Genomic DNA, 18836 nt, shown 5'->3' with positions numbered 1-18836 from the left:
TTCATATTAAGAATGACTTAAATTTAAACTAATATAAAATAATTTTATTAGTATTTTATTAAAATAAAAACCTTAAAGTACTTTCTTTACCAAAAAATTTGATAGGTAGAGAAAGGCGATCAAGGGAGCCGAACCCAACCGGGATACAATATTATTGATTAATCTCTATATCCTATATATACCCTAATAAAATATACAAATCGAGGTTAGGCTGAAGTTGACTCAAATTCAGCCAAAAAAAATATTAACAATAATTTATACTAAAATTTTGACATAACTCTATTTTTTTATTTAATTAAATATTCATTTCTTTAATTAAAAAAATAGACAAAAATATACCTTTACTTGTTTCATTCGTAATTAAAAAAAATCAAGTACATCATAATTTTTATTTTTAAGTCCAATTTCTAGAACTATCATCTCTGGCCGGATCGAGAATGGAGATTTGAGGGTGCACCAAACATTTAAATTAATTACCTTGATTTTAATAGTTGAACTTAAAAAAAGAAGACTTTAAAATATTTGTCTATTTTTTTTTTTAAGTTAAAGAATTAAGGCATTGTTTACTGAGGTTGTTTCATTAATCATATTCCAATAAAATTAAATATCTTTTTATTTTCTATTCTCTATTATATCACTTAATTTATTAATTAAAATATTAAAATATTTTTTATTTTACATTTTAAATTTTTTATTTTTTATTATAAATTGATAAATTTTAATTTTAAATTATTATTTCAAAATTATTACCAATCATTTAAATAATTCAATCGAATGTAAGTTATTGTTTAGTATGTAAAGAGACTTAGAGAAAATCATGATATTTTTTATTAACAGATTATTACGCAAACGATAAACGTTTAATTTATTATCTCAATCAAACACGCCTTAAGAATACTAAAATTTTGATTAGTTTAGGGTATTCAAATTTTCACTTTATTTTTATTTTGAAAATTATAATTCTATATATAATTACATTTATTCAGACGGGAATCCAAGTCCGACCCTCATTCAACGTTATTCGAGTTTTCCCGGATCTGTTCCAATTCCCGATCAAATCGAAAAAAATCTTCCTCAATTAGTTTGGATAGACTCGGTTGGCATCACTGCGATTTTTAATTTTCATCTCTGATCTATACCTACCAAATTCATTCCCATAGGATATATGGTTGTGTGTATTGAATTTACTAGTACCCATTATAAATATAAAAATATGATACATTTATATATAAAAAAAAAAAAAACTCTCATCTCTTTGACTTTCTTCACACAAACATTCACAAATTGATATCATAATTCAATATTAAATTTGTATTGAAAATTTCTGTAAAGGTGAAACCTTCTCTGTAAGAAATAAATACTTGCACATGGAGCAAAGACTCCTAGCATATATACATTTTTGGTAAATAAATATATATATTATCAATTTATTTCAAACATCTTTTTAACAGTGTGATGAAAAGAGTCAAGTAATTTCAAATATTAATTCTCAAATAAATACATAATTATTTATATTAAATTATAAGTTATATTATTCAACCAAAACAATTGTTTTGGTAACATAATTAGTTATATTAAATGATTTAAAATTTCAATACCCAAAAAAGTAAAAAAAAAAAAAAGTCTGACTCAATGCATTTTCAGATTTTTTCTGCCTTTATAAGATGAGCAAAGAATTAATTATAAGGTTATTTAATAATATTCAAAAATCCCAGATCCTTCAATTGGTTGTAGTTATTATTAGATTGCAGTTGCCGGCATCATAAAGTCATTGCATGCTTTTATTTATTTTTTATATATTTTTTTAAAAATTAAATAAGAACTAATTGTACAAATAAAAATGCTTTGATCATGCATAGATATCACAAATTAATTCATGCATATGATATAAACTCAATGGAGCTGGAAAATTGAATAATAAATAAAGGAGTTAATGCGAATATCGCACAAGTACATAAAACGAAAAATAAACACATGAACAACAATAATAGAAACAAATTACAACTTAATTCATAGCGCCAAACACTATTAATGCGAATACAACTAATGGGATTGAAATTTTTCATCCCACGTTTCTTTTTTTTATAGTACACAAATCTAAAGACGGCTAGAACAGAGAATTGTAAGTACGACAGGTTGCGACGATAGAAGCCACGCAAATTACGAGAGAAGGGAGTAAAGTGACATTCAAAAGCCTACTCTCCCCCAAATACCCAGCCATTGTTATAGTGGCGTCTGCAATTACTCTAGCAATCGTTCCAGCTTCGGTTGAAAGCAATCCTCCGTTGTATGTCCCACGTGCCAGCCTGGAAGACATCACCCGCGAAAGGAGTGACAAGTTCACACCTGGTTTTCATCGAGAATTAGCATTTCATACAACAACAAAAAATCTGTCTCAGAAAAAGAAGTATAATACTTACCCTCTAGAACCTCTGCAGCCACAAACATTATTAATCCAGAACAGACATACTGCAGTATAGTATATTTAACAAATATATTGAAGCTTAGGATTAAGCCAATGCAGACGAAGATCTCAGATACTAGTAAGATTTGCCTGCAATTAGACGAATATATGATCATCATCATACATACATGAAAAATACTACCAACAGATTTGGATTATAAGAAAAACCTTACCTATCTTCAAAAATGTTGCTTATGTAGCTACCAACAGCAATGTTCACAGGAAGAACAGTTAGGCCAAGACAAGCAAGAAAGATCGCCACATCCGTTGTAGACCATTTAAAGTAGTATGTGGTGATGACACTGGATTCCGAGAGTAAAATCTCCATAGCATATTTAAGCATAAAGTAGATAAGCAATTGCACCTGAAAAAATGTTACAACAATTTTTTCTTCAATAATCAACATCTTGTTTAAAACAGTGTTAAAGTTTAGGTGACCATAATGGGTTTTGTCTGGGATCCGGGTTTGAGAAAACTAGCACGATTCCTACAGTCATTCCCCTCATTTCAATTTAAAGCGTTTTTACTGGGAATCGAACTGAGACCTTTGATTTCTTAGGCAATACTATTTCCATTTGAGCTACGAGAGTGGGTTATCCTCTACTCTCATATGTAACCTACTTCTTGACTATATTGAATACTTTCTTTAATTTATTTAAACAGAATTCATACCTTTACAGAAGGAGTGAGTAATCTATATGCATCAGCCAAAGAATTGGCTGGTTGACGAGATTCCGCAGGTGCTTCTTCACTTCCATCGCCATCTTGATCATCATCCTCATCGTTCTTGTTGCTTTCCGAGCCCAAGAGGAGTGGTCGTGCAAGACCTTCTTCAAGTACATCATTCTCTAATTTATCTGTGGTAATATTTAAGAAAATGTTGACAAATATGTACAACGAGTAAGCAATTCATGTCATTGGTCATCCAGAACTGGAAAATAAAAAGAAGGAACATTTCATTTTCAGAAATACTAGCAAAACAATCAAATTGGAACTCAAAGTTTTCATGCAGAGAATAGAGCACCTTTCTTAAGTCCTTCGGATGGGTGTGGTACTTCAATGACGGGACCAGGCTCTCTAAAGGAAATACATAGCCAAACCAAATAGAAAAGCCATGCAAAAGCCATAATCCAACCAGGTAAAGTATCCTGATTAAATGTGAGCTTGTAGATTTTAAAATCAGTTTGAAGTAACCCAGCAAGGGCAGGACCACATGCCATCCCAAGAGCACTCGCACTCACAAAAGCTGCTGAAGCTTGCATGCGTATCTTAAGAGGCACACAGTCACTGATATAACGCCTGTTAACAGCTCTTGCCGAACCAAAACTGCATATATCGATCAAGTATAATAATAATCATATCATAATCTATCCACATGATATTTCCCACAAAGAGAGATGAAAAAGGGGAGAAGTATAGTATCTTACCCACAAAATAGACGGCCAAGTAGGAGGACTGAAATGAGTTTGACATCAAAAGCCAACGCATACATGATATTTCCCACAAAGAGAACGATACTGCTAAAAACTAGTGGTCTGAAATAAGATCTATTTGACCAAGCACTGAAATACACTGAAGAAAATATCTGTGCAACAGCCATTGCACCAATCACGATACCACAAACAGTTGGAGCAGCACCGAGACTTTTAGAATAGTCATCTGCTGTTGGAACTATAATGTATGTGTTGATCATATAGAGAAATGTATTAGCCAAGTTCAATACAAGCGACATAAAATGATATCTATCATCATCAGAAACCGCCTCTACTGGAGCAGGTAACTCTTCTTCTTGCATGACAAAGGCACGATGAGCGAGAAAGTTTAGAAAGTTTGTTGAGTAGGTTAATCTATCTGAAGCCATTTTGATTGCATCAACAACAGGATCCTGTCAATGAGAATCAACACTTCTGTTAGTGTATTATAATCGTTCAGAAATTGAATATTAGGGTTGCAGGAGAAAATATCAGGAGGACTGAAGGTTCATTAAGATGAACACCTTGAATGATAGAGTAGGTTGATCATAAATTGATATGTAGCTTCCTTGACGGACTTGAAGATCTGAAAGATTTCGAGATATGGCTCCTACAACTGCTCCTAACCCCTGCAAGAGTACAGAATTTACAATTGAGTTAAGTAATAGGATCCTCAATTTTATTTTATTTATTGACACCGGGGTTTTTTCCATGAAGGTGGCTAACTTAGCATACCACTTCAATCAAAGTGCTTCTAGTGGGAATCTGTTGGATATGACTCATATACACATGAAATTAGGGTTATTAGTAGGCTGGGATTAAGGGCACTTTAATCTTTGTGACTTAATGTGCTCATATAAAAAGAGACATTGTAACCTAAGGTTACTTGGACTATTATTCTATGGTATATCTATAAAATGGGTGACTCCCCGAGGATGTAAGCATTGTTGACCGAGTCTCGCTAAATCTTATGTTTTACTTTACCATATCTCTATCGTTTTAGATTAGTGTTATCGTGCGATTTCTCAACAGAATCGAACCTGAGAACTCAGCCTCTTAGTTCAAGACTCTGACCACTTGAGATAAGAGATGCACAGATCGCATGCAACACTCAACAAAAATCAAAATAAGAAAATGAAGGGCATCGTTGCACCTTACCACATGCTTAAACACTTGCTGCAGCTGAGAATAGGGATGATTAGCTCGGGTTTTGACATAGTAATCAGTGAATTTATACCCAAATCTCTTGTCAAACTTCTTTAGTATCTTACGGATACCAATGGCATTAACCTCGACAAAATATAGAATCTTCAAAAGATCTCGTCCAACTTCTCTGTAGCCATCTTGTAGATCAGATATTTTGGATATGTCTGGCTGCTCTTGAATAGAATCATGCACTTCTCTGAGCCTGGTTATCCTGCTTGCTACAATACCTTGTTGTTCCAAAAGGAAAAGGACAATTGTTTCAATCTGTAGTTTGCAAGAACAACCCAAGTAAGAATAAACGCAGAACCTCTCAACCAATCAAGAAACATGACAGTGACTTAAATAATTTATAATAGTAGCTTTGTTGGTCTAATGACGGATATCTATCAAGTTATCTTAAGCTGGTTGAAGAAAGAAACAAAGGATTTTAAAAAGAAGCCTCTAATTCACAGAAATGGTTGCATTTCAAGGAAAAAAATCTATTGAGGAATCATGATGCTATGCACCATTGGTACCCTTTTTTTTAGAGCATGATTTTCTTTCACTTCAATCAAGGGGCTTTTAGTGGGAATGAATGTTACTTAACACAGTATAAAAGAATTATTGGGAAACCTGGTTATCCAGCATTCTCGAAAAATCCTTGAGAACATGGCGGCGATCTAATGCTCCAGTCTCGATTTGGGCAGCATAGTGTTTCACTTTCTTCTTCATCAGTTTGTAGTTGATATAGAATCTGAAAAAAAAATGTACATGGAAAAATCAGGAACTATGAAGCATTTTACACATTCAAGTTCAGATATATTTTCTAATGGTCTTATTTCTTTTCTGTTGCACATAGTATTGTTCTTCATCTCTCTGCAAGTGCATCTACTGCAGGTGTACATTCGATGACAAATGACTGGTGTTACTTTCTAGAGTTTCTTTACTATATAAAGGACTTGATCAACTATAGAAAATTACCTCTAGGTTTTCTAGTCACGAAAAAGGCAGATGACCAATAAATTCACTTTTAAGTTGCGAAATACAAGAAATGTGATGAAGAATGGACAATTGGACTTACTCGTTCCATTCTTGAATCTGTCTATCCTTCAATTTCTTCCCAAACGCAACCATCTCTAACTGCATAAACAATGTAACGTAAGCTAATGCCAAAACAAAAACACAAATCAAAAGAGAAGAACTCGGAATCATATAGTACTTCACTAGCCCGAATCCTTACCAAATGATATCACATACAATGACAAATTTGGGACGACAAATTAGTCTACCATGCAATTCTCTGTTTTATAGGTTGCCTTTCCTGGAATATTCCAAATATATTCCTCATTGACATGAAAAAATCTTTGCTTTGTCAAAAAAATTAAAGTTTTAAAGATTACAATTCTGGATAAGTCAACCAGCAATACACATGAGCATGATCGCCACATCCCAAACATACCAATTCTTCAGCTGACTTTCGAATAGTTTTTACTCACAAATCTAATCATCTATCAAGGTATGATTTTCATGCTCAATTAGGTTATCAAAATCAAGGTATGATTTTCATGGTAAACAGAGGAGACCCAAGTATGAGAAGCCAGATATTATCAAATTTGAACAATTCTTTCAAAAAAACTCGAAAATTATATGCCTTTTGGAAATGGGCAACAGACATCTAAGACAAATCTCCAGCAATTTGTGACTCAGCCATATCCAATAAAGAACAACATGCTTAAAAATTCAGTCTTTAAAGTAGTGGACACCATTTAAGTATATACCCATTGACAAGTTCTAATCCAAAATAAAAAATTTCCTGATATTATCAAATATACAATCCAAAAATGATAAATAAGATCAAATAAAGTAGATATAGTCCTTCCCCTTTCATCTGAAAACATACCCAAGTTGAGGAATTGAGCTGTGAGTCCTTGAACAGATCAAGTAGTGATCATAAACACAAGTGTTTGCGCAAGGGAGTTGCCACTAGAAGTGAGAAAAAAAAGCTGGATTCAATAGGAAATAGCCAAATACAGCTCCAATTGAAAGCTCAAGCTCAAATTGAAGATGAAGATGAAGATGAATAAGATACGAATTCAATACACGTGGATCCAAAGAAGCCGCCGGTGACAGAGAAATTCGGAATTCTATACTTTTCTTCACCCAATTTTTACTCTTTTACTACTGTTATATATTATCAAGATTTTTATGTGTGTTTTCAGTGTGTGAGAGAGAAAACGAAAAAAGATTTGATTTTTATGAAAGGGCATAATCATTAATGGATTCAGATGAAAACACGAAAATACCCTCTTACAAAAAATAAATTTCAATAAGATATGTCTTCTTTTGTAGGTGTTGAGGGGTAATAATGGTAGTAAAATTTGTTTGGCGGGGTTTGTCTTTTTTTTTTATTTTTGAGATATTGTCAGTTACCAAATTTGTCATTTTATATATAATTATTAAGGAATATTTATTTATTAGGCTAAAACAAAATTCATAATAATTAAATTATATTTAAAGAATTAGGATTTTAATTTATGACTATAGTAATTTAGTAATACTTGTTTCCATAAACAAAATTTTTTAATTATAATTATTTTATTAATCCTTATCCGTGTTGACCTTTTATAGATTAAATATTATTGTTATGAGATTTATGTGATCTGATTTTATACTTTAATTGTTTATGAAAATAAAATTAATAGATTGATATGAAATTAATCAATATCTTTACAACTCAGAAATGCATCATTAAATCAAATTTAAAATTGTCAAATTGAGAGTTTATTTTAAATAATATTATATATATAATTAAGTATAAAAATTAATTTTAAAATAAAACAAATTATATTCAATATAAAGTAATAATTAGAAAGTTAATTATATTAATTTATTTATTTATTTATTTAAATAATTTAAATTTATAAATTAAAATTTGTTTGATTTTTATAAAATTATAAAATGGATAAATCTTAAGATTGTAAATTTAAAATAGCAAGATGTTTAATTAATTGATTTCCCTAATATTAATCAAATTGTAAGATTTCAATAATAAACTTAAATCTCATACCAACTATTTCATCATAATTTAGACATAATCAATAAAATAATTTATTATCCTATTTACTTTTATTATAATATGTGACATTTATTAATTTGTAAAGATTTTTTTTATTTTAAATGATAATATGATAATTAAGAATATTAAAAAGTGTTAAATTAAAGAATAATAGGTATAATATTCTGTATATATCTCCTCATATTTTGTATATATGATTTTATTTTAAATTATTTATTATATATTTATTTTTGTTTGATATTAATCATTAAACATTTATTTTTGTTTCAAATTATTCTTTAGATATTTATTTTAATCAAATTTACATCTTAAATTTTTTAAATCATTTAAAATGTTATAAAATTGTTAAATTGTATTTTAAATAAAAATAAATTTATCTTATGTTATGCGTAGTAAATCCATGTTTTATTTTTTTAAATTCTACTGAAAAAACCTTTCACATTTGTTTTGATATGATTTCTTCGACTTCATTCTTAAACAATGACGCATCTATATTGTTTTATTTTCAACTAACGATATTATAGACTAAGACAATACCGATGTTATTACTCATTCGTATCCTCTTTATTTAGATATTATGTATTTGTATTGTGTCCCAAAATAATCTCTAAACAATAAAGAATATTGATCTCGACTCTCGAGAGAAGAAAAATGTTTAATAAGTTTTAAAAATCTATAATATATTTGAAACAAAACTTGCACTAAGAGGGCAACTATCCCTTCCTTAATGAAAATAAAATAGGGTAACTATCCCTTTCTTAATGAAAATAAGATGTAATTTAATTTAAAAATAAAATTAATTTATTAGTAACAAATAAGTTCTAATCCAAATATAAGAAACACAACCTAGTTCAAACCTAATAGATGATCCAATCAAATTTTGAAAATTTTATTTTATACTACTTGAAAAAGTATAACTATTTCAATCAAAATAAATATAAAAAGACCAATTTTAAACAAAATGATGTATAAAAAAATATATTTAAAACTTTATACAAGTTTATATGAATTATCCCTTAAATTAACTACCCTTAACATATATAATCAAATTATTATTTTTTATTAAAATGACTAATATAATATTAATAACACTAACCCAAATGCATGTGGCTAAACCTGTATAGTTTAATAATTACCAAGATCTAGCACGATGCAAATATATTCAAATAAAACATATAATATGAAAACAAGATAATGTATTTTTTTTCATTCTTCTTTTTAAAGGAGAATTTAATCACGTGGCCCCATAGTTAACAAATATGGGTTTTCCTACTTTAGAGTTGCATATATGTTTTTCGAATTAAAGACACTTACAAATATCGGTTTTCTTAAAAATAGAAGTTAACATACGTGAAAACGAAAAGGGCTATGCCCTTTCCAAGCTTCTCGTTGCTACTTCCACTAAATCTCGTTTGCCTATTATAAGGGAAACAAGATTGAGTGGAAGCAGCAAAAAGAAGCTAAAGAATTGGCAAAAACAAACCTTTAATAATTTATCTATTAATTAATTTACCCAAAAATAAATAGAACATTCAGTTTCCTTTTTCTAACAACAATTAGCAACATCAACCTCAACCTTATATTATTGTCATGTTCTTGTTGGAGTGTTTTTTGTCTGCTCCCCTGCAGCTGAAAAGAAGAAAAAAAGTTCTATAAGGTCTAGTTTTTTTTTGTTTTTTGAAATTTAGGAAGCTAGTTTACCTTTAAATCCATTTTCGTAAGTTTTTGCTCTTTCGGGTGCGACGATTTCCAAGGCATGTTTAATACACTTGTGGTAGGAGAAATCTTCAACCGTATCGTCCATTCTTACTAGTAAGAAGCATCTGCTCGCCTCATGTCCCGAATGGTAACCAACCTTCAAATTCATTTAGTTAATAAAACCAATTTAAGTACATAAACAAGAACATTCGTCGTTACCTTAATTTCCTTTTCACCTATTCCAATTTTTTCTTCCCTTTTCGGATGGAAAAATAAAGCCATCATTACAACATCTTTATCGACATCACTCAATGCGTGATTTATGGGAGAGCTGGAATGAATCAGCAAGATAATAAGAACAAATAAATGAATGAATAAGGGAGTAATTGAATCATATTAATATATTATGATGAACTTACTGATGCAATATAGTTCTCAATTCTTTTGATAGCTTCTGTATATCTTTGAGTGATATAAACTTCTTCAAATCTAAACTTTTAGGGCCTTTAACAGCCAATTCTCGAGGTAATATTTTGAGTAACGACTGACCGAATCGACTCTCTGTTTTCTCCTGAGGTAACTTGACTTGTTCAGAGGTCGTGTTTTGTGCACTGAGCAACTTATAGATACCTGTAGGCTTCGAAACTTCGTGAACCTGAATTCAATTGGATCATCAACTAAAATTCTAAAATAACTCTTATTCTTTATTAACATTTTAAACAAGATCTTTTACCATCCCGGAATATATAATGTCAAATGGTCCGCCAGTTCCTAAACAAGGAGTTTTCCCCCATGATAATGCATCGATACTCCCTTCAAGCTTATCGTCGACTCCTTTCTTTGCAGCTTTAATAAGGGTATTAGCTGGATTCTGAAATTGAAATGCAATCAAATCTAGAGTAAACGCGAAGGTGCATTCATGACCATTTTAAAAAAATAACAAGATATGAAAGAAACTAACCGAAAAGCATGCCAGAGTGAATGGGGAGGAAACCGACATATCTCTTCTTTGATCTGTTAATCCTTTAGCGTTTAAGCTGACAAATTCTCCTGTGGATGATAAACAATCAGCTGCGAGAAGTAAATGTCTCGGGAGTATTGCCTTGCCAGTATCAGATATAGCCGACTTCAAATTCTGCAATTTTAAAATGTGTTAGACACGAGTATTGAAGGATTATAATCGAAAAATCATAAAGAAGAAAAAGAAGAACCGACGATTAAGAAATATTTCCACGCGACATCTATTCCAAAGGCCAAAGCGATATCGTTAATGTCATCTGGATGACTCCGATCCCAATCGATGGCATCCATTATTTGGAGACAATTATCCACAAGAACATTCCAGAATTTCGTCCTATCACAATTTTGGGACATAGAAACCTTCAAATATAGTTCACCCGATGAAGTTTGACGAGATTTTTTTATATTGGGATCATCTTTCCATAGGATCTCTACTTTTTTAATGGCTGGAAATCCTGAGATTACATTCAGAAAAGGAAAAAAAATCAGTTTTTATCAAGAAAAATGAAATCCAAAACAAAACCATATCCTAAGATAGATGAAATATTACCTTTTATAACAGTCTGAAGAAGGGGACGCATTACGATTCGTTTAAAAATCTCTATGTGCTCCTTCGAATTCGGGGATAGTTCATCCGTTCTAGCTGTTATACAAAACATTGTATCGGGTTTTCTCGTCTGTTTGTTGTCAACAGAACATAAATCTCTGCATCAATCACAAAGTTAATTCAATACTAATATACCACAAAGGAGTGACAAATAATATGCAAGTTAATGCGATCAAATATTAAACTAATGTGTTATAAAAGAACGCCTTACTCTTTATTTATATAAACCATTGGAAGATTCACTTTCGACTTGGCTCTAATCGATCTATAACCAGAACGAAGAGCACGAATTACATAAAGGATATTAAGTTTTCTCCTCTTCACCACCTCCTGAAAACGAAAAAACAAAATGTTGCCTTGAACAAGAAATTCGACCTCGAGGATAATCAATGTAGTAAATTTTAATCCACGAACCTTCGATATATGGAAATGACAAACCCATGAACCATCATTTTTGTTGCCGCCACTAGATTTGGGATGGAAGCTTATAACACCAAGAAAATTGAATTAGAAAATCACGAAAATTAGACATGTAACAAATTAAATAAACTTATAGGCCTCACCATATCATGGTTGTATAAACCACATCAGATAAAATCACCCTCTCGAGATAACTCTGAACATCAACAGCCGCGTATTCTGAACCATGTCTACTGGTCTTTACGATCTTCGAGAAGAACAAAGTTGCAGTTTTAGCCCCGGTTCTCTTCTTTACACCGCACTCCAGGACTTTCTGTTAAAATGGTTGATTCGTCAATTATCAAGGCAACAATACTATAAAGAAAACTTATGTTTTTTTACCTTAAGATTTAAAAGAGGGGACGTTTCGACAATGCTAACCGGCTGATCCAAAGCACTATAAGCAGCTTCCGAAATTGCACATGCAGCCAAAGAACCAACAGGGTGGCCACCTTCCGAATCAGCTTCCGAGTTATAAGAAAACTGAATTAAATGATTCCCGTAAGTATTCCTAACAGTTCTATCATATCCAATGCATAAATCCCGCATGAAATACATCAGCCTTCTTGATAAAGTCCCAGGAAGATCAGCATTATCGCTAAACGAACTATCGCGGGCAGTCAATGAATGAACGAAAGCTTCAAGAGGATTCAAGCCAGTAAGGAACGAACTCTTAACAACCGCAAAAGGAATGTAAGACGAATTATTGCCATTGGAAAACATCGATTCGTTTTTCGAACGATTCCATGCTTCGCACGTAAGCTCGTGTGGAACCCTGAAAGATAATGGCACGAGCGAATTCTGCAAACCGAGGCACATACTATGCTGAACTAGTTTCATCACATTTCCTTTACTTCCCGCTTTTAACATGGCCATGAACGAATTATCCTTGCTTGCATAGCTATAAACGAGGCTTTGGATATCAGATGACACTCTTTTAATTGCGGAAACTGCCAGCTGACTGAGAGCCGCGGATTTCTGCTTCAGATAACACATTCTCTCCGTATCCATATCAGGGTGGTTTTCGATTTCGTCGCTACTGATCAGGAAATCCCGATTCGAATCCAGCATAAGCAGTTGAAGATGTGCTGATAGCTCGGCTTCTTTCAAACCGAAGAGGATTTCCTCGATCATATTTTCCCGAGAGTCATGAGAAAGATATAAGTCTGATAAGGAAACACTCAAGCCTCTCATCAATAGCCATTGGCATAGAACCTCCTGAGCTGAAAACAGGAATTCAAGCGTTTTCGGTCCACAATTCTTGATAAGAGATTGAAAAACGTTGCCATCAGAGTCCTTTAGCCAAGGAGATCCATCTGATGACGATATAATATCACCATTTTGAATTCTGAATTTTTCATCAGGACAAACGTAATTGAAATCTTCGGGAAACAGCAGGCTAAAGAGCTGTTTACCCGTCCATAAACCATCGTTATGCGATTGCGATGGTTGCGATCGCAAACAGAACATCTGGAGTTGCTGCATTTGAAAACGGTTGAACAACACGCCATCTTGAACGATTAAATAAGCTGCGGTTAAACTATCTTGACTAAGCGAGAGGAGATTTTTACCGGTTTGCCCATTGATCAGTTGCTTGTCTAAAGCAACGAGCTCTAGAAGCTCGACACGAGTGTTCAACGATTGAGGGACGTAACCATGAAGACAATCTCCATCGAAATCACCACGAAAAGGAGAACATATTAGAGGATTTATCGAAAGCGCCGAGTTCGTGGGGAGGATTTTAGCCGACAGAGCGATCAACGAATGCTGATGAATTGAAGGAGGCCTATCGATTAGAAGAATATCTCCATCGTTCATCGGCCTATATATAACATCACCCATCTCCAATTTATCCATAATCCTTATTTGCATAATGTCACCTTTCCTACGAATATGGCTTTCTCCCTTTTCTATAATCCTCAAGTTACAATAAGTGCTTAGATTCTCCCAATTCCATGCAGTCAAACTTTCTGAAACATGCAAACTATCTGCAATATGACGAGGAATTCCAATTTCGCTTAGTTTTATATTTGGATCGCCAACTACAACCATTCTAAAAGCGTGATCACTTCTTTTACTGAGCAAAATATCTTTCATATGTTTTGATCCAGACATATTCAAAGATTGATCTCTTCCGGGTCTGCCTGAAGTAGAATCAAACTTCTCCGCACATATCTGCATAAACAGAGAACAAGTAATCAGAATACAATCCCAAAACAGAGCAGGATCATAAAAAGATGATGAGGTTTTATGCTGATTACTTTTGAAGCTTTAAGACATTCAAGAACCCCCGAACTAAGCTCATTTCCTGTCCCTCGAAAATCAACCAACTTTTTGAAATGCCTCGTGCGATCATCCTGGATTAATGAAACCCGATAAAAGCAAGGGATTAAGAAAGGAAAATAAAAGACAAATATCGAAAAGTGAAAAAGGAGATATGACATCTTACGAAAGCAACATTTTCCCCCATTTCCGATACTCGATGACAGTTTGGAGGCACCAGGAAAGAATTGAGAAATAATGAACTTCTTTTTGTAACAAACTCTTTAAGAAAATCTTGATTTATGTCTTTCAAGATATGGTAAACCTATACAAGAAATGCAAACAACATTAATACCCAGGACATCAAATAGAGGTCATAAATAGCTTCAATACTCTTATGTATGCTACCTGAAAATGTGATAGAACTCTTATGTTCGGTTTCAGAGAAGCTTGATCTTGTTGTGAATCTTTTGGAACGAAATCCCAAAAATCCGTAGCCAAACCTTCCGAAGGATTAGTTCTAGACAGCCTCGTTTTTGTTTCCTGGACTTCAGCAATAATGGCAGTCTTTCCAAATAAATCAGTTGAAGAAACTTTAAACTTCAATTTTGGATAACAATTTCTGAAACGCGCCTGTCATATGGAATGAAAACAAAAATGATAATGAAACTGAAATGAAAACAACAAATTTCTTAAATTTCTTACATCACAATATCGACAGTAACTTCTAGGTCTTGAACCTGCACCCTGATTAGACCTGAGGACTTTGCAACTCGGGCAAATCCTATTCAATACGCGAACAGTTTCAGATAACAAATAAGGATGCAGAATGGCGAATGGGAATTTGATCACACCAAAATGACCTGCAAAATCAAGATCGTGAATAAAAATAGTAAAATATTTATACCAAAAAAATGCATCACCTTCGCAGTTTTTCAAGCTATTGGCACCACAAGTCGAGCATTGAGAAGTTGGATTCGGTAATCCCAACTTAGCATCTGTTACCTCACCAGCTACTTCAACCGACAATGCAGATATCATCTCCTGATCAAGATTGTTTTTTTCACATTATAATCCATTAAATGATTCAAAACAAACATTAGTAATTCACATAACTATACTTACTGCATCACTATCGGTTAAGACACTTAAACTAATGCCCGTCAATCGCCCAGCTGGCACATACTGTTCCTCAACTAAACTATGATCCATTGAATGAGACATTTTCTTTTTGTTTCAAAACTAACTGTCTTCAATGTTCATATGAGAAAATCAATTGCCTGCATTATAAAGAGAAAACCAAACTGTGATTGATTCTCAACCGTTTCAAAATAGGCTCGATCAATGTCTGCAAACCCTATTGAAATTTCCAGAACAAATGAAAGTTAAAAAAACAAAGTTTACTAGTATTATCAATGTTAGATTCACTGAAAACACTCAAAGCATCAGTCTTTGAATGTCTATAGAAATCTTCAAAACACAATGTACCAAAACAACCCAAATTCACCAAGAACATAAACAGATTCATTAACTAGAGACGACCCTTTTCAATAAATATAGATATCTGGCTTCATCTCACCAAAGAATCAAGAGATTAAAAATCTATAACCAAATACCAAAAACACTCAAAGAATCAATCTTTGAATGTGTATAGAAATCTTCACCAAGAATATGAACAGATTCATTAACTAGAGACAACCCTTTTGAATAAATATGGATATCTGGCTTGATCTCGATTCTCACCAAAGAATCAAGAGATTAAAATCTATAACCAAATACCAAAATCACTCAAAGACTCGATCTTTGAATGTGTATAGAAATCTTCAAAGCACAATGTACCAAAAAATATCCCAAATTCACATCTTTTTTAAACAGAATCAAGAGATTAGAATCTATAACCAAACACATGAATTAATAAAAGGACGATTCAATCATCCCCTGTTTCATAATAGCAGATAATGAAAAACACAGTAAGAAGAACTGGAAAAGGCGGCGCCGCTTCACTATTACAGGGTTCGTTTTATGAAACACAAAAGTTCAAATATTCGAGAAAGATATACAGAAAAAATGATAGATTTCAGACATCAAATGAGGTAAAATCTAAAGTACATACCAAAGCTCACTTCATAACAATGTTGGGTTTTGCAAACTCCAACCTTTCAGCCTTCCACTTTTTGATCTTCTTCAATAACTCTTTCTTTGGGTTTCGAGTTTCAGTTGCATCGATTGAACATGCATCCAATACTGAATGTATGATTACCCTCTTTCGGTAGCTGAAAAGGGTGCAAAGTTGGATTAGAAAGAAACTTTTGATGGGTATAAACTATATCAAAACAATATACATTGGAAATTGAGATCCGAGATGGGAATCGGAGAATCGAGAATGGGTTTTTGAGAAAGAAGATGAACACGACCGGTGAAGAGAAAGAGAAACACCAGTCTTTTTAACAGGGGAAGGAGAAATAGGTTCTCCTTTTCAACGTGAACAGAGACTGTAGCGTTTGGACTCAGATTCTCACTTTCTCACTCTTAACGAAATACTCTACTTTTTTTGATTCACGCTAAAATCGTTTTCCAATAATCCTTATTTATTAATAAAACTTTTATGCTATGTTTGACCCAAAATATATTAATTTGTGATAATATATTATTCTCTCTTATAAATAATGGGGAATAAATATTCATTTTAGAAGATTTTACATTATTTACTTTTTAGGTTAAATATTAGTGATGATAGTTAAATTGTCAAACTAAAGCTTCAAGTTTTAACCATTTTTAACAAATTTAATTGACTTCATAGATTTTATAAAAATTTACCTAATTAATTTTTGGAAAAAATTAGGTTATAAACTATATAAATTATAATTTTAGACGAAAAAATCATTTATAATTTAAAGTGATATCATTACGCTGTCACGTCACTATGAAAGGTAAAGTGTCACCGTGTTATATCAATTATAAACTCAAACCCTAAAATATTAGAGTTTTGGTTAATAAATTGAGGAGTGTGTTTATTTATTAAGATAATTATTATTTTAATTTATATAGAATTTTGCTAACAATATATATAAATTTATATTAATATTTAGTTGATACTTTTTTTTTAATAATATTGTTGAAGATTCGTATTTAAGATATCAAAAGTTATAAATTCGATTTTCGTTAAAATATTCTTAAGTTAAAAGTGAGTCCTGTGACGATATAGAATCGTGCTAGTTTTTAAAAATATATATATAATTAAAATTGAGTGTTTATTATATTTTATTGAGACTTTAAGAGATAAAAATATTTATATATATTAATTTGTCATAACTAATTTAATAATTGAGGACAATAAAAGTAAACATAATGTTCTAATATAATGAATAAGTACATGCCATAAATGTCTACCTAATTACAAGAGTTTGGATCCATATGAACAATTATAAGTTAAAATAATTATTTTATCTTTTAAAGTTTTATAATTTGTATTAAAACTTATGAAATATTATCTTTTTAAATATAATATTATTTCAATCTTATTAATAAATTATCTAAAATCTAAACAGATTTCCTCAAATTCTCTTTTACTATATGTAACTATTGCATAAATCCAAAAAAAAACTCCCTTTTATCAAAATCATTCTCCTATAGTATAACTAAATAAACCATATAATTAAATATAAAACTAACATTAATCATTATACACTATAAACTTTAATTCAATAAAAACTCTCATAATTTCACTGAGGGGTTGTATATTTAATCAAACTTAAGTTTATTTTTCTTTTACAATATTGAAACTAGAGATCATGAGTTTGAATCACTACAAATAATAAAATGATGAAATCAATCACAATAAACCTATGTTTATTTCTCAAATTACACATAATATATATTTTCAAATAATCATGAGGGCAAAAGTTTAGATGAACATATATGATGTCAGAGGGAATCAAAACAGAAAACCCATCTATTTATGAATCATCCAAAAGATTTTAATAGTGTATTTGCTCAAAAGTTATTTTTTATTTTCTCCACCAACATTTTTTCTATCATTTTTTAATTCAATTTTGATTGTATGGAATAAATTGACATTTTGCTCATAACTTTCATGTGGTCTAGGATTAGAAGGGATAATTGGTATTTTATTTTTCTCAAGTTATTTCTTCATAGTCCCTCACCATTATTTGATCATTTTTGTTTCTTATTTGTTTCTTTTGATTTCTTTCTCTTTTCATGCCAAATGATTAAAAGGGTAATTTGAATTTATTTTCTCAAAATTTTGACTAAATTCTCTAATTACTCATACTCAAATTTTATTTTTGTTTTTTATCCTCAAATAAGTCCAAATTCTGAAATATTACCTCACTCAATAACTTTACAAGTTAACATAGGTAAATTAAATATATTTAATTATTTTAAAATTATATTTTGTTTATATTTTTATTTTAATATATTTTAAATAAAAAAATTATTTCATTTATTGATATTTAATATTAATTTAATAATATAATTTTAAAAATAATATAAATTATTTTCTTGTTATAGAATAATATTATAAATTAAAATAATAAATATTTAAAACATATTAAAATATATAGATAAATTAAT

The 18836-nt window shown here is 31.2% G+C and overlaps 2 protein-coding genes across 3 annotated transcripts; both read right to left on the bottom strand.

Annotated features, from left to right (window-relative positions):
• Positions 1-1883: 1883 nt before the first annotated feature.
• Positions 1884-7284, bottom strand: LOC124941331 (SPX domain-containing membrane protein At4g22990-like). The gene is made up of 11 exons (XM_047481633.1): positions 7022-7284; positions 6203-6261; positions 5755-5875; positions 5095-5406; positions 4461-4565; positions 3892-4349; positions 3489-3790; positions 3137-3321; positions 2638-2828; positions 2421-2554; positions 1884-2346 (listed from the first exon to the last, which is right to left on the bottom strand). The coding sequence occupies exons 2-11, from the start codon at positions 6253-6255 to the stop codon at positions 2108-2110; spliced, it is 2100 nt and encodes a 699-aa protein (XP_047337589.1). The 5' UTR covers positions 6256-6261; positions 7022-7284; the 3' UTR covers positions 1884-2107.
• A 2162-nt stretch (positions 7285-9446) lies between these two features.
• Positions 9447-16758, bottom strand: LOC124941878 (DNA-directed RNA polymerase IV subunit 1). Of its 2 annotated transcripts, none has more exons than XM_047482242.1 (20): positions 16586-16758; positions 16357-16516; positions 15369-15523; positions 15167-15287; positions 14949-15106; positions 14652-14876; positions 14431-14568; positions 14243-14338; positions 12324-14156; positions 12086-12255; positions 11937-12006; positions 11734-11852; positions 11466-11620; positions 11111-11370; positions 10857-11030; positions 10629-10766; positions 10315-10550; positions 10115-10226; positions 9899-10052; positions 9447-9826 (listed from the first exon to the last, which is right to left on the bottom strand). In XM_047482242.1, the coding sequence occupies exons 3-20, from the start codon at positions 15465-15467 to the stop codon at positions 9786-9788; spliced, it is 4299 nt and encodes a 1432-aa protein (XP_047338198.1). In that variant the 5' UTR covers positions 15468-15523; positions 16357-16516; positions 16586-16758; the 3' UTR covers positions 9447-9785. The 2 variants fall into 2 exon arrangements, with proteins under 2 accessions (XP_047338198.1, XP_047338199.1); XM_047482243.1 differs by having other exon boundaries at positions 11734-11849.
• Between the last annotated feature and the right edge of the window lie 2078 nt (positions 16759-18836).

The sequence above is a fragment of the Impatiens glandulifera genome, chromosome 6, assembly GCF_907164915.1.
Source record: "Impatiens glandulifera chromosome 6, dImpGla2.1, whole genome shotgun sequence".
Taxonomy (NCBI): Eukaryota; Viridiplantae; Streptophyta; class Magnoliopsida; order Ericales; family Balsaminaceae; genus Impatiens; species Impatiens glandulifera.
This window is presented reverse-complemented; position numbering and strand designations above follow the sequence as displayed.

What these genes read in the sequence shown, in the direction of transcription:
- LOC124941331 (XM_047481633.1), bottom strand. Translation starts at nt 6,255, where the DNA reads ATGGTTGCGTTTGGGAAGAAATTGAAGGATAGACAGATTCAAGAATGG. An exon ending in CTTGGCCGTCTATTTTGTGG is followed by an intron (nt 3,791 to 3,891) that starts GTAAGATACTAT and finishes CGATATATGCAG; the next exon opens with TTTTGGTTCGGCAAGAGCTG. An exon ending in ATCCGAAGGACTTAAGAAAG is followed by an intron (nt 3,322 to 3,488) that starts GTGCTCTATTCT and finishes ATATTACCACAG; the next exon opens with ATAAATTAGAGAATGATGTA.
- LOC124941878 (XM_047482242.1), bottom strand. Translation starts at nt 15,467, where the DNA reads ATGTCTCATTCAATGGATCATAGTTTAGTTGAGGAACAGTATGTGCCA. An exon ending in CCCCTCTTTTAAATCTTAAG is followed by an intron (nt 12,256 to 12,323) that starts GTAAAAAAACAT and finishes CCATTTTAACAG; the next exon opens with AAAGTCCTGGAGTGCGGTGT. An exon ending in TTACGAAAATGGATTTAAAG is followed by an intron (nt 9,827 to 9,898) that starts GTAAACTAGCTT and finishes TCTTCTTTTCAG; the next exon opens with CTGCAGGGGAGCAGACAAAA.